The following is a 14,531-nucleotide window of genomic DNA, read 5'->3' as shown; positions in this document are numbered from 1 at the left end:
GGAGAAGGGACTGACTGGCTGAGTCAGTCCCTTCTCCCTCCTCCCGCAAAAGCACCCAGAAGCCATGCGCTTTTTAAAGGCTGCGCGGCTTCTGCAGCTTTTCTATGAGGTGGGGGAATTCCCCCACCTCACAGAAAAGCCCGCAAGAGCTGCACAGCCTTTAAAGAGTGTGCAGCTCTTGGGGGATTTTCCCCAAGGAGGGAGAAGGGACTGACTGGCTGAGTCAGTCCCTTCTCCCTCCTGTGGGCTTTCACGGGAGGTGGGGGAATTCCTCCACCTCCCGCAAAAGCAGGGAGAAGGTCTTGGAGTAGCGCACAGGCTGCGTGCAGCCTGTCCGCTGCTCCCAGAGCTGCGGGGGGGGGGAAATCATATTTTTTTCCTTGACCCCCCCCCCTGAAAACTAGGTGCGTCCTATGGGCCGGTGCGCCTTATAGGGCGAAAAATACGGTAATTCAGACCACTGGTCTGCCTAACTCCATATTGTCTATTCCAGGTTTCCTCAACCTCGGCCCTCCAGATGTTTTGAGACTACAATTCCCATCATCCCTGATCACTGGTCCTGCTAACTAGGGAACATGGGAGTTGTAGGCCAAAAACATCTGGAGGGCTGAGGTTGAGGAAGCCTGGTCTATCCTGACTGGCAGGGGCTTGCCAGGGTTCAGGCATGGGGTTTTCCCAACCTTACTTGGAGACTCTCTACCACTTAGTTATGACCCTTCTTCCTCCTAAAACCCCCAAGAGTGCTACATGCCACAATTGGTGCTAGTGGCAGAATATTTATTGTGGTCACCTGTGTACCTGACAGTTCTGGGGGATTTTGCCTTTTTTTCCCCCACCACAGAGTTTCTTTTCATAACAATGACTTTTAACTAGTTGAGACTATCCATACAAAATGGCCGGCAGGCACAAGCTGATTTAAGGATTTAAAATTTCAAGCAGGTTGTTAAATCCCCTGTGGACTGTGAAAAGTGTATTTATCTAATACAGTTTTTAAGGTCTGAAGGCATTTGTAGTATTTTCTCTTCTGGGGAAAGCAAGGTTTATTGGGGAAGGGGGAGCATCCATCGCAGGCTTCACAAATTAAGTTTAGACTTCACTTCAGTGACACTACTTGAGGGCAGTTGGTCAGGATGCTAAGTAATTCATCACTTCTACCAGTGCATAGTATTTAAGCCTCCTTGAATTTTTGGGTATGGCTGCATTGTTATACTCAAGGCATATACCAGCATAAAAGTTGCTGCAATTTAGCCTAGAGAATTCTGCTTTTCTCAGTAAAGCAATGACAATTCCCACATTGCTTGCTTGGAGAAGGCTCTCTGTGAGAGAATGGGACCACATGTGTCTGAACCTCAGAAACTTCCAAATCCCCAATCAGCCTACTGTTTTCATGTGCACATTGAGTAACTTCTTAAAGAACAAAATGGGATTAAACACTAAAGTCAAAGGCAGCGTCGTGTGGTTTTTCCAGAAGTAGATGGGTTGATAACTGCTAGACTTGTCATGGTGTATAACAAAGTTAATGGCCACAAGGAATGCTTTTGTGGCTTCCTTTTTCCTAGAGAAAGATAGGAAAAGAGGAACCACTAAAGAAACAGTGAGGAAAATAAGGGTCAAGCTACCGTATCTTTTGCTCTATAAGACTCACTTTTTCCCTCCTAAAAAGTAAGGGGAAATGTGTGGGCGTCTTATGGAGTGAATGCGGGCTGCGCAGCTATCCTAGAAGTCAGAACAGCAAGAGGGATTGCTGCTTTCACTGCGCAGCGATCCCTCTTGCTGTTCTGGCTTCTGAGATTTAGAATATTTTTCCTTGTTATCCTCCTCCAAAAACCAGGTGTGCCTTGTGGTCTGGTGCGTCTTATAGAGCAAAAAATACGGTACATATGAACTTAAGAGGAGCCCTGCTGAGTCAGGCCAAAGATCTACTTGGTCTAGCATCCTGTTCTCACAGTGGCTATGGAGATGTCAAATATGTAATGCCTTTGCTTTTAACATGTATTTGTTTTCGTTTTTAATGGAAAGAACAGCCCAAGCAGGGGAACTGATACTCATCAGGTTTGCAAAAGACAGGGCTTAACATACACACCCACACACCCTCATGCACACACACACAACTACTATTTGCATGGGGCAAGGTACATATCAAATGCAAAGATAGATTTAGGAATGATATCTTGCTCGGCCCTGAAGGGCAACATTTTCTGAAGTTACTACTCCCCGCCGAAACTGCTTCAGATAAACAACAACAGCAGCATTCTAGAGTTTGAAGGCTGTAAAAAAATTCTTTTTGGCCTCCACATAACACAAGCTTCAGGGGTTAGTCTGATATTGCCTCAAAGCAGTCCCAATATATTTTGCTGCCTGAGCCGCGCTACAAGATGGCAACCGCTTCTTATTTCATGTACAGAACCCAACTGAATTGGTAGTTGCTGTGAGCTGCTCTGAGATCTACAGATGAAAGGTGGTATACAAATTTAATAAGTAATAATAAAAAACCTAGTAAAAATAATCTTACTTTAGGACTGGGGCTATGACACTGTCCTTCAGCAGAGAGGAATTGCCCCAGGGATTAAGAGGAGAAGCCTGATATCAGTGGCAATTACCCAAGGCAATTACCTCACTTTGATAGAGCCAGCCTTGTGTCATCTAAGCATACTTAAGTTGCTGTCATTGATATTTTCTTGCTTGAACCCCCAGGTGTTTTCTTTACCTACCTACCTACATGTAGTATGCAGAGAGATTATTGCTCCTATACTGTGTTTAAATAGAGGGAAGTATGTATATGAAAAATGCTGCCGTTTCCTCTTTCACCTGATTATTCCTTGCCTACCTCACAAGAGCTGTTTAAAAGTTACTTAAATATATATTGAAAATCATTCACATGTAATTTGCTCTGTCACAACCACAGCTCCTGAATCTCATATTGAGCCTCCTGCCACCTATATAATTTGCGGAAATGTTTTTCACATCCCCTTTTGGTGGCTGGATAACTCTTCCAATCCCATTTAGCTCCCAATAAGGGTTTGGTTATCCTTTGCCTCCTACAACTCAGCAGCATTCATGTGCTTATCTCTACACTGATACTGGGTTTAGAAAATTGCTTTAAAGCCTCAAATGAAAAACCTTTTTGGTCTTGATATTTTTCCTCTATCGTCTCTTTGCAGAAGATGAATTCTTACATACCTGGTTCTGCTGAGAAGCACATCATTGGTTTCACTGAGTCTGGTATTGAGTCAGGCCGTATTGCACAAGGATAAGAATATCAAAGTCTGGCACCCTGAATTCCACTGTATAACTCAGCACCACACAGCAGATTGCAGGCTGGGGGGAAAACAAAAACAGCATGCTTCCTAAGAATTGGAAGGCTGCTGATTGTCAAATAATTTCTTTTGTTGGCGATTCCCTGTTTTACTCTCAGTTGTATTACTGACTTTCCATTTGGACTTACATTCTGTTCAATTTAACCAGCTTAGTTAGACGCTTTGGCAACAGTCAGCTTTAGGTGATGCAGCCAAATGGTTCTTAAGTGGGAAAGGAGACCGCTTGTGTTCCTGTATATAACTCTAGCTGAATTATAATCAGCAATAGTCCCAAGAAACCCTTAAGGTTCATAACACCCAGACTCACAAGTAAAACATAAACCATGTTCAGGGTCCAGAATTAGGCAGAAATTTTACTCATACCAACAACTGACAGGCTAGGCCAAACCTTTGTGTGTGTGAGAGAGAATAAACTATCCATATTCAAAACGCACTCCAAGAGAGTTAGGTGATTAAAATAGTCCCCCTTATTCACTCAGGAATATACCATTAATGGTGATACATACATCTTTGAAAAAGTGAAGATGAAAAGAAAGGCGTATATTTGCATGAAATTCTCATATGCTAATGTAAATTTACAGATGCAAACGTAGAAATAATTATAGTAATCTAAATAGAAATGCAATGCATCTCACAATAGCAGGGAAGACTGACCAGGTGTCCCTTCTCAGCCTGCTGTTCAGGTGCTAACTCCTGATGGGCAACTTCAGGGCTCCTTACCCCTTGTGTGATTTGGACCAGACAGCATTTTAAATAGAGCACATCTGCAAACAGAGCACTATACTATGTAAAACAGGACACATGGCTGCCCTATACATATGTGTGGAATATCATTAGCAGGTTGAAATTGTCTTTTTGTCCTAGGCTCCCATTTCTGCCTCAGTGTTATTTGCATCTATAAAACATCATCACCTGTAATGTACAGCATATCTTTAAAAGACTGAGCAAACAATAACATGGCTTTTATTTTAAAAATGGGTGACATGACATGGGTTGTGTGAAAAGGAGAAATAGGCTCAATACATGAAAAGGTATTTCTACAATTTTCCAACAGAGTTCAGCTGACCTATTACAATCTGAATCCTCTGCAAAGGGTCTTCAAGAGATATTTTGAAAGTTGTGCTCCACATGAATATGAATATATATATGCAATGTGTTCTTGGGGTTCAAGGCTGCTCTTTGTATCACCCCCACCCCTTAACTTTGTGGGAGAATGGATTTGTCCCAGCCTGAAAATAAAAGAACTTCTAGCCTTCAAGGGAGTTGATAACTCTTTATTATAAGAATGAAACATTGTAACAAGATGTTAGATCAGTTATTGAAACTAACATTTGGATAAGGTTTCACTTGATTTGATTTTTGTACCATAACAGTTGATTGTGGGGGTGGGGGTGGGGGCGAAACCCATGGAAAATGGCATCCCTTAGTTTTTATACACTCTTGTGGTTAGAATAATGAATGTCAGACACAAACAGTGCCAGGTGCATATATGTAGGAAAACATGCTTGCCATGGGAGTACAAAAATAAAATTTATTTGTTAAATTACACATAAATATAAGGTACAAATGTATTTTTAAAATACAGTTAAAGATAATCACACTTGCATTGTGTACATATGAAAATACAGTATTTTAATATTCAACATACACAGACACATTTATGATAAATGTAACTAATTGGCAATGCCAGTTCTTTTCATTCTGGGTTCCCGTCTCTGTTTTCCATAAATATGGAAAATTAATATGCTATGAAACAAAACTCTCTAGTTCTGTCGGACATCTTGTAGCAGCTTGTTAATTTCTGCCACCAGCTCGCTAGCATCCATTAGTTCGTGTTTACCGTCACTGAGGTGGTTAAGCACATTGTCAAAGTCATCTTCTTCATAATTCTCTGGGATTTCCTCCATGGCTGGCAGCCATTTAGAAGATGGCTGGGCCCCAGAGTGAGTCCCCAAAGGAAGCCCAGTGTTGTTTGCAGGGTTTTGGAAGTGTGTGCTGGCTGCCCAAGCTGCCACCCCTTGTGGATAGCTTACAGTCTTGGCAGGCAAATGTCCTTTCCTGCGCTCTAGTGAGCTGGAGGGATCCATTTCATTGCATTCCGTGTAGGCATCTAATGAAGGAGGCAAAAGGCGCTGGAAAACACTGTTCATTTCTGACAGCAAGGATGAGGTGCACATGTCACCTGCTTCGTCCTCGCTCTGACTTTCTTTGCCAAAAGTTGAAAAGCTCTTTTTCTTTTCAGTCGTCTCAACGGCTTGAGGATCCTCTTCCAGTACCTGCTGTTGTGGTGGTTGAGTTTGCTGTGGCTGAAATTCCTCCCCAGGAATAAACATATTACTTCTGTAATCAGAAGATGGAGAAGGCAGAGGTGGCATCCAGCACTGGTCAGAATGTCCCAGGACTCTGCATTCCTCTGTGCATAGTCTCATTGCTGTCAGTAAAATGAAAACAAGAAGTTAATATTTATTAAGTTTCCAGGCACTAGTCACAGTGTCACTTTTAACTTTGAAACTTTCTGGGACATGCTTATCCATAGTGTAGTGGTAGTGGTTTGAACAGAAGACATTTAGGCTATGACTTTAGGGATGAGGAACCTGCATGGCCAGAGATGAGCAAGAACTGAATGACCAGAAGTTCTCCATTCCTCCTAGAAACACTTATATGGAAAGAATTCCTATTAAACTAAGGAGGGCTTACATCTAGAGTAAGCATGTACAGGATTGCCCCATCAGTGAATGTGTGTTCAATCCTCTTCCACAACCCTTTAACATAACCGTCCAGGTATTTAAAGCCTCATGTAAGTGATTGTAATGGGGATATGCTACTGGCCCTCTGTCCTCCATTGTGCCCCCATTGCCTGGTCCAATTCCTCCAAACACTGGAGGATATTTTACCCTGTAGATTCCCACCCCATTTTTGTTGTAAATTGCTTTGGATGTTATGCTATGAAACAGCATATGGATTTGCAAAAAAAAAGGGGAGGAGAAAGCAGAATTAGAAGACTTGACAAAATGATTAATATGTGAATGAGCGTTGTAACATCAACTTTCTGAGTCACTATATTTTAGTGACAGTGAATTTCACAGACTGACTTAAGTTTCTTCCCATTTTAATCAACTTAATAAAGATGGCTAAATAAATGTAGCCTATATACCTTCAAACCCATCCCATGTTCCATGTATGTGATTAAATTTTACACTTGCAATTGTATTCTTTGCACTTAAATATATTTATAATCATCTAGCTTTGTGCTTCCTTATATCAGTTCTTGGAAGAAGTTGAGATGGCTATGGTCAAGTTACTATTGGTGTATTGGTAAGCTGCAAAAATCCTGTATGTTTAGAGAACTGAAATGCTCAAAACATAGACAGGTTTGGTAACTGAGTAAAGGTTTACAGCCTAAGATTACACAGATTCCATCCAATTGTTGAAAGTCGTTCTCATTTACATTAGTTTGTATTGCAGGACAACAACAACAAAAAGATTTTGGCATTCTTGTAGTTACCGGGAAATACTTTTGCTCTGAGGTATGTTTGTGGACATTTTGTTTGGCAGAAAGCCCAATACAAATTGTACAACTCCTCCTGCCTCTACATAGTATCAATAATTATATACATGGCTATCCTAACAGTCATCGAAGGACTAACTTAAACTCCTTAATTTAAATGGGCATTCTCTTAGCATGACTATAGTTGGATATCACCTAACGTTTGGTGCATTCATAATTGGTGGACATTCATCTGCAAAAAATAATAATCTGCTGTTATAGCAGCATAATGCACATATCTATAGAAGGTTGGGAAACTCCTATGAGTCTGATGGCCTAAATTTGTGTTAGTTGTTTTAGAATTACCTAATAGCAAATGTTTAATGTTTAGAAAATTATTTCTGTCAATTAATACTTTCCATTGTTTAATATCTGAATAACCCAATGAATAATGAGTATATGTTGGCTCTCATTTACCACTACAGAATCAAACAGCTCAAGAAACGTTGTTCTGTGACATTGTATTTAGAAGGGTAAAGATGTATTGGCCCATGGAGATAGGTTGATCTGTTAGGAGACAACTTCTTATGAACTACCCATTCATCTAGCACAGTACTCTCTACACTGACCAGGAATAGCTCCCCAGGGTATCAGGCAGCGGTCTTCCCCCATACCTGATCCCTTTTTCAAACTGAAAATACATAGAACTATTGTTTCTCCCATATGAACGCAGCCTAAGAAGCAATGGGACCTGCTTCTATGTATACATGCATACCTCTACCAAAGGCATTATGGACTTTGAAGAAGCAGGAACTCAGGACAAAATGGAGAAATGAGCTAAGAGGAAGGCACATTTGGCAAATCCTCACTGTGATCAACTCCCGCCCAGAAACCTATGTGCCCACTCTGGAAGGATGTGTGGATCCAGAATTGGCCTCCACTTATGGACACACTGTTAAAACCATATTCATGGAAGACAATCTCACTTGGCTATGAGTGATAGCCAAATAAGAAAGAAGACTCATGCATAGAATTTCCCTATAAGACTACAACTCCCATCAGCCTTAGCTAGTGTGGCCAATCATCAGGAATGATGGTGGTTGCAGTCAAACATCTGGAAGGCTACGGATTCCCCATCCCTGCTATAAGAGAAACTGTTCATTAGGTTGCAACATGGTAGACTATTTGGAGTTAATGTTGAGAGTACAAGGATAGAAGGGGCCCCTAGTAAGGTTTAAGGATTTTAGATCACTGCACATAGCCAGTTGTGGATGGCATGGTAGGGCAGGGCAGCTGCTACTTAATGGGAAGTAGAGGGGTAAGTCAGTGATGAGGTTGGTGTGGTGCAAATGCCAGTTGTGAGAGTACCAGTTTGTCTCCATTGGTGTGTTTGCATCATGCTGACTTTGATGTAATTGACCAGAGGTCAAGTGGACTATGCCACCCCACTATGCCATCCACTATGGCACATAACAATAAAAATTCAGTAACAGACACCCAGTGTGAGTTTACAAATGGCAGGCTGGAAACCAATCGCCATTCTAACAACTGTGGTAACTGCATACATATGTGCTTTCCTACTTTTTTCAGAGAACTGGATCTCATATAGCCTTTCCTTTTGAATATATTTCTCTAAAGGCATTTTGAACACAAAATCTGTAGCACCCATGCATTGAATATCGCCATCCTCAAAACTAGATATCAAATTGTCATTCATTTTGTTTTTTAATGCAACCATGAAATTGGCTCCACCCATTATAAAGGGCAAGAGCAACCCACTTTGAGCCAACTCATCGGACTGCAAGTGATACCAGTTGTGGTGTTTGTGGCCATTGAACTTGGACAAGTGTGCAGCACTTTGGGTATACGAGGTGCCATGCTGCACTTGAGCATAAATTGGGCTATAGGTGCTGCTATGTGAAGAAGGAAACAGGTTTTTTTCAAAGCATGAAAGTTAAAGAGATTGTTTTTCATCATTGTGAAGTTGTCTCAGTGTGACTGGCAGGGAGCACTGTAAATAAACTGTTCAACTTTCATTGCATTCTTACCTGCAGGAATTCTCCCATCTGTAAGGAAAAGGTCACTGAATCCTTCTCCAAGAAGTCTGTCAATTGGAGAATCTCTCCCCAAATCATAATCGCTGTCTCCTGCTTCACTGTCACCACGGCCGCTGTCTTTCAAGCTGAACTTATCCATATCTTGAAGGGCGTACCTGTGATAAAACAGAAGTGACATGTGGATTGAGTTATGCTCTATTGGCTTATGTGCTGGGCACTCTCCTCAGGTAAAACTGCTTTCAACATTGATCTGAGTAAAACCCTCACCTGTAGCTCCTGGAATATTTGTTTCCTCTAAAACTTGGCCTTGGCTGATACTGGCCTTGATGAAGCATTGAGAGAAGTTGAGAGACCTGTAAAGAAAAACACAAAAGACTGATTCCTGAAAAATAATGCCCAAATATCTCCCTAAGAGAAAACATGTGTTAAAAAAATTATTATTATTACTACCACTATTATTAAAACTTCAGCTGTTTAAAAATAATCATTTAGAACCTCTTCATGTTGCGAAGACATAAGACAATACAGCCAAAGTAGAAGACAACTGGTAATATCTAATGACACTTTACCAATACAATTTAGTCCTGCTTTTATTAGCCTGAGGATGCCAAATAATTAAAGACCTGATCTTCAGTCTAGTCAAGCTAAAGTATTTGGATGTGAATGGATTTAGCTCCATTGAAGTTAGTGGGCCTAGAAAATCAGCTTACATTCAAGTGTTTTGAGCTATGGCTCAGGGCCTTAAAACATATTCATTAACAGATTTGCATGCACAGTTGACACAAGCTGTTAAAGCAGCTGCAGTTAGAATTTCGGCACCATTGGTAATATATGCCCTCATTGTTTTGTATCATTTGTATATGTAAATACACTATGGAATGTGTTCGAATAGAGAGGCAAAGAACATGCAAGTTTAGCATACTTTATTAGAAGCATTTGCGGGAAATGTTCCAAATAAAGCTTGAAACCTTGATTAACAGCAGTAATAATGCCATTAAGAGTAACTCTTTTTTAATGTTTAATTGGCATGGCAGTGTAGCAAGGGGCTGTGTAGCCTTTCACAATTCACATAAAAGTCACACACAGAGAGAGAGAAACAAACTCAAACACACACAGGGCCATTTTACACATTACATATTTCCAACACAGAAACAAATACAGTGTAACAATCAGTTTCAAAATCATGCACTGTGTGCAAAGATGTACTGTTACTGGGAAGCTGCTGCCAATCGTGGCTTCCCAGTCCATACAGAGAGAGATTGAGAATACAAGTGTGTGCAATTATCATACATCACAGTTGGCACACTGGTTGCAACTGCATTCTGAAATAATGAATCTGTGAAATGGCCATGGGGTGCCTGCTTGCATTTGTGAGTGAGTACTAGTCCATGTAGCACAGTAAGTGAGCTTACCTCAACAGCAGGTGTAGCATGAGTGAGCTCAAGGGAGAAATTCTCAGGTACGTGATTTGATGAGATGGTCACCAGACTGTTTAGAGACTGGTGACTGTGGTGGCTTTGGCGACTGCTCATCTGCCCTCTTTCTAGTGTTGGAGATGATGAAGGTGAAGCTTTATGGTGTGACCTGATTGGCAAAGTACCATTAACAGTAGGCACTAGTGTAATGTCCCCTTTGTGGATCTGTCTTGATGGCCTTTTGGGATGATGCTGGTATGTGGACTCTGCTACACGACAATTATAGGATCTGGTGTCCTTTTTCTCACGATTGCACCTTGTAGCAAAGACAACCATGATAACTAGCAAAACAGCACATATTGCCCCTAAGGATATAATTGTGATCATGGAAACATCTAGAGAAGGTTGGCTAATGTACGTAGCTTCTGTAGCTGAAGGCAGATAAACATATTTAACAACACTGCATTTCAGAAGTGCTTTGGTACTGAGCTGAGGACTTCCTTTGTCCTGAACCACCACTGAAAGTTCCCATTCTGTTGATTTGGCAGATTCAATGCTAGCATTGAGATAGATGTCACATGTCTGTGGGTCCATTATGAAGAGGTGGTCCTCACTACTACTTGCTAATGAACAGCTGAGTTCTGAGTTCATCCCTGAGTCTTTGTCTATGGCTCTTATCCTAGTGACAGGGTAGTTGATTTCAGCTTCTTTGGGGATTGAAATCTTTGCTGTATTGTTGTGCAGTACTGGCTCTATAATCCAAGGGGCATTGTCATTTTCATCAATGATAGTGAGCACAACTGTTGTATTGCTGGCAAGTTGCTGACTCCCTCCATCTCTAGCCTGAACCACAAAGGCAATTTGGTTTACTTCTTCATGATCAAAAGTTCTAAGTGCATAGATGGCTCCATTGGAAGGATCAATGGTCACATAGGTAGTTATGGAGCTTCCCAAAATAAAGCTCTCCAAGATAGTGTATGTCACCTGCCCATTATCTCCTAGATCTGGATCTGTGGCTGTAACAGAGGTGATATATGCACCTGGAGAGTTGTTTTCCAGAATTACAATTTCATATCTATTGGTCTGGAACTGAGGTGGGTTGTCATTTTCATCAATGATCTGGACAGTAAAGTGTTTCACTGTGGAGAGACTTGGGGTCCCCCTGTCTTCTGCTATGACAGTCAAGCTGTATTCAGATCGCTTTTCTCGATCCAGAGTAGTATTTGTTAAGATGAAATAGTTGTTTTCATAGGTCTTTTGGAGTTTAAAGTGACCATGCCCATGGAGCTTGCAAACCACCTCTCCATTCAACCCAGAATCTTTGTCTTGCACTCTCACCAGGGCCACAAATGTCTCTACCGAAGCTTTCTCAGAAATGTAAGCAATTTCCTCCTTCCCAGGAGACATCAGGTTTAAATTGATATCTGGCTTGTTGTCGTTCACGTCCACAACCTTGATGATAATCTTGCAGTGAGCTGGGATAGAATTGGGACCCAGATCTTGAGCCTGGGCATCAATTTCATAGGATTTGGTGGTTTCATAGTCCACTGGCTTGAGAAGGGTCAGCTGCCCCCTCTCAGAGTCCATCTTAAAAGTCTCGATGATCTTGGAAGACACGTGGCTACTGAAAGAATAGACAACTTTCCCATTCGCCCCCTCATCCGGATCAGTCGCGTTGAGGTCGATGAGCAAAGTCCCAACTCGGGAGTTCTCCAACAGCTGGATGATATAGGTCTGCTGCTCGAAAACGGGGCTGTTGTCATTGGAATCGGAAATGCTGATCTTCAGGATGGAAGACCCACTGCGCTGAGGAACCCCGTTGTCCGAGGCGGTCAGCTGGAGCTCGTAGCTCGATTTCAGCTCCCGGTCCAGCTCACTCACTACGATCAGCTCGGCATACTTGGCCCCGTCGGTCCTCGTGCGCACTTCGATGGTGAAGAAGTCGTTGGCCGACAGCGAGTACGTGTACAGGGAATTGTCCCCGACGTCCGGGTCGAAAGCGCTGTCCAGAGGGATCCGGGTGCCCACAGCGGCGCTCTCGGAGATCTCGAGGGGGATGAGAGCTCGGGAGAACTGCGGCGAGTTGTCGTTAATATCCAGCACCTCCACCTCGATGTGGAAAAGCTGGAGGTGCTCGGTGGGCAGCGTGATCACGTCGAACTCGATGGAGCAGTTCAAGTTCTTCTGGCACAGTTGCTCGCGGTCGATCTTGGCGCCGATGCTGATCTCGCCGTTATCCTCGCGGACCTTCAGCAAGGGAGAGTTGCCCCTCTGCATGGCTCGGAAGCGTACGGAGGAAGGGTTGGGCAGCCGGTACAAAACGTCTGCCACGTCTTCCGAGAGCCGCGCGATGACCGAGCCCACCCTCTGCTCCTCGTAGATCCGGTATTTCAAAGTCTTGCCCGCGGCGCCTCCCCAGCAAGCCGCCACCGTCGCCAGGGCGAGCAGGGCGGCCAAGTGCGTCTTGCCGGCGCTCAGCCTCGGCATCGCGAAAGCCCTTCCTTCCCCACAAGTTCGCAAAGCGCTTCTCTCAACTTCTGCTCGATGTCTCCGCATGCATTTGCCTTCCCCACCCACGCCCCACGCCCCCAAAAACTGTACCAAAAAAGAGAGAGCAAGAGTCCTTCTGCAACCCAGCACAGTTCCGATATCCTCTCCGAGCTCAGAAAAGTTGCTTACATGCCTGCAGATGGTGGCGGGACTCCCTTATACATCCTGGAGGCGAGCCGGCTGGATTGTGCTGCCGCGCTCTAGTCCAGGAGGGTTGGCACATCAGGGCTTTTATTCCTCTTCCTTCTCCTCCTCCTCCTCCTCCTCCTGCCTCTGCAGTTTACTCTCCGCCGAGTGCGTGTGGAGGAAGGAACTGACGCTGGCTCGGCGCTGGGCTCTTTCCCCCGAAGAGATCCTCTTTCCTTTCCCTGCTCGGCTGCCGACTAAGCAGCCTCGATTGCTGACTCCCGTCTAAAAATCTGGGGAACTTCACTCCAACTCAGACAAAGCTTTTTGCCCGGCTGCATGTGTTGAATTGCTTCCAGCCAATCAGCGGGCTTCCAAATCAAAGGACAGTGAAGTCACACACATGCAAAAAAAGAAAAGAGGGGTGGAGGAAGGAGCTGGAGGAAGGAGGGGGCAGCTCCTTCTCCCTCTCTCCCTCCCCCACCCTACGTTCACTTTCTGTGAGCGTGCCGTTACACCCCACCCCACCCCCCAAAAGTAGGCGACTGGCTAAAGAGCTACTTTAAATCAACTTTTTTGTTCTCCTCTTTATGATGGTTTCGACGGGGGTGGGCTTGGTTTTGTTTTTGTTTGGGGTCTTGTTTGTAATTTTAATAAGCGCTTTCAAGAATCCCCTCATGCGCGGACTTCAAAGTTGCTGTAACCAAAGCGAGTCTTTTTTCGAGTAAGTTTTGCGGAGTGAAGAAGTTTGCCCTCCCTCAGCCTTGGTCCCCGCCTCTCTTTTGAGGAATATTAAGATGCTGCTTCTGATTTCAAAGCAATCTTTTCCCCTTTTGTCTTCTCTCTCTCTACCCCCCCCCTTATAATAGCCTTTTTACTTTTAAGCATTTGCTTCCCTTCATCTTAAAGTCAAGAAAATGCTTGCATAGCCTTGTCCTTTCGCTGGCTTCTGATGAAAGTATATATAGCATTTGGCACTGATGTGTGTGTTTGCCTTCCCTGTACTTCCCCAGCCCCACTTACTGTAGCCCTTGTAGTTCTTCAGAAGCTCCCTTTCATCTTCCTTTTAAAAGCACCCTTTCCTTTTAGCATGATGGAGCATGCTAAAGCATTGTGTCCACATGTAAAACACTTTTATCATAAGAAGCTGTGGGGCACACCATAGGTCAAATATGGTAGGGATCCTCTAAAGCAGGGGTGCCCAAATTTTTTTCAAAGAGGGCCAGATTTGAAGAAGTGAACATGCATGAGGGCCATGTTGAGCTTTTTTTTTTTTTTTGCAATTTTACCCCTAAGTTTTTGAGCTTTTACCCCAAGACATATACTGTCATGGGGGCCAGATTAAATCGACCAGCGGGCTTTGGTCATGCCTGCTCTAAAGGGTGATGGTTGTGATGTACCAATGGCAGTGCTCTCATTAAGTTTAACAGAACACAATTTCACACATTGCTGTGCTCTGTCATTTATGGTCAAAGCAGTTGGTTGGTTGTTGTTGTTGTTGTTGTTAACATTTCTATTTTGCCCGCCATTCAAGGATCACAAAGTGATTGACAATATAAAAACACAAAAATATATAGCA

General features: G+C 43.2%; 1 protein-coding gene across 1 annotated transcript; it reads right to left on the bottom strand.

The window, feature by feature from the left end:
* Positions 1 to 4,834: 4,834 nt before the first annotated feature.
* On the bottom strand, positions 4,835 to 13,325 carry PCDH18 (protocadherin 18). Its single transcript, XM_053403353.1, has 4 exons — positions 10,274 to 13,325; positions 9,129 to 9,214; positions 8,853 to 9,016; positions 4,835 to 5,748 (listed from the first exon to the last, which is right to left on the bottom strand). The coding sequence occupies exons 1-4, from the start codon at positions 12,830 to 12,832 to the stop codon at positions 5,081 to 5,083; spliced, it is 3,477 nt and encodes a 1,158-aa protein (XP_053259328.1). The 5' UTR covers positions 12,833 to 13,325; the 3' UTR covers positions 4,835 to 5,080.
* Positions 13,326 to 14,531: the final 1,206 nt, after the last annotated feature.

This window comes from Podarcis raffonei, chromosome 9, assembly GCF_027172205.1.
Source record: "Podarcis raffonei isolate rPodRaf1 chromosome 9, rPodRaf1.pri, whole genome shotgun sequence".
NCBI classification, from domain to species: Eukaryota; Metazoa; Chordata; class Lepidosauria; order Squamata; family Lacertidae; genus Podarcis; species Podarcis raffonei.
The sequence above is the reverse complement of the archived record's forward strand: the minus strand, read 5'-3'. Positions and strand labels throughout refer to the sequence as shown.

Bases quoted from the DNA above. Each gene is read 5' to 3' on its own strand.
- PCDH18 (XM_053403353.1), bottom strand. From the start codon at position 12,832: ATGCGGAGACATCGAGCAGAAGTTGAGAGAAGCGCTTTGCGAACTTGT. The intron at 9,215-10,273 runs GTAAGCTCACTT...TTTTCTTTACAG, and splicing joins ATGCTACACCTGCTGTTGAG to GTCTCTCAACTTCTCTCAAT. The intron at 9,017-9,128 runs GTGAGGGTTTTA...GTTTTATCACAG, and splicing joins AAATATTCCAGGAGCTACAG to GTACGCCCTTCAAGATATGG.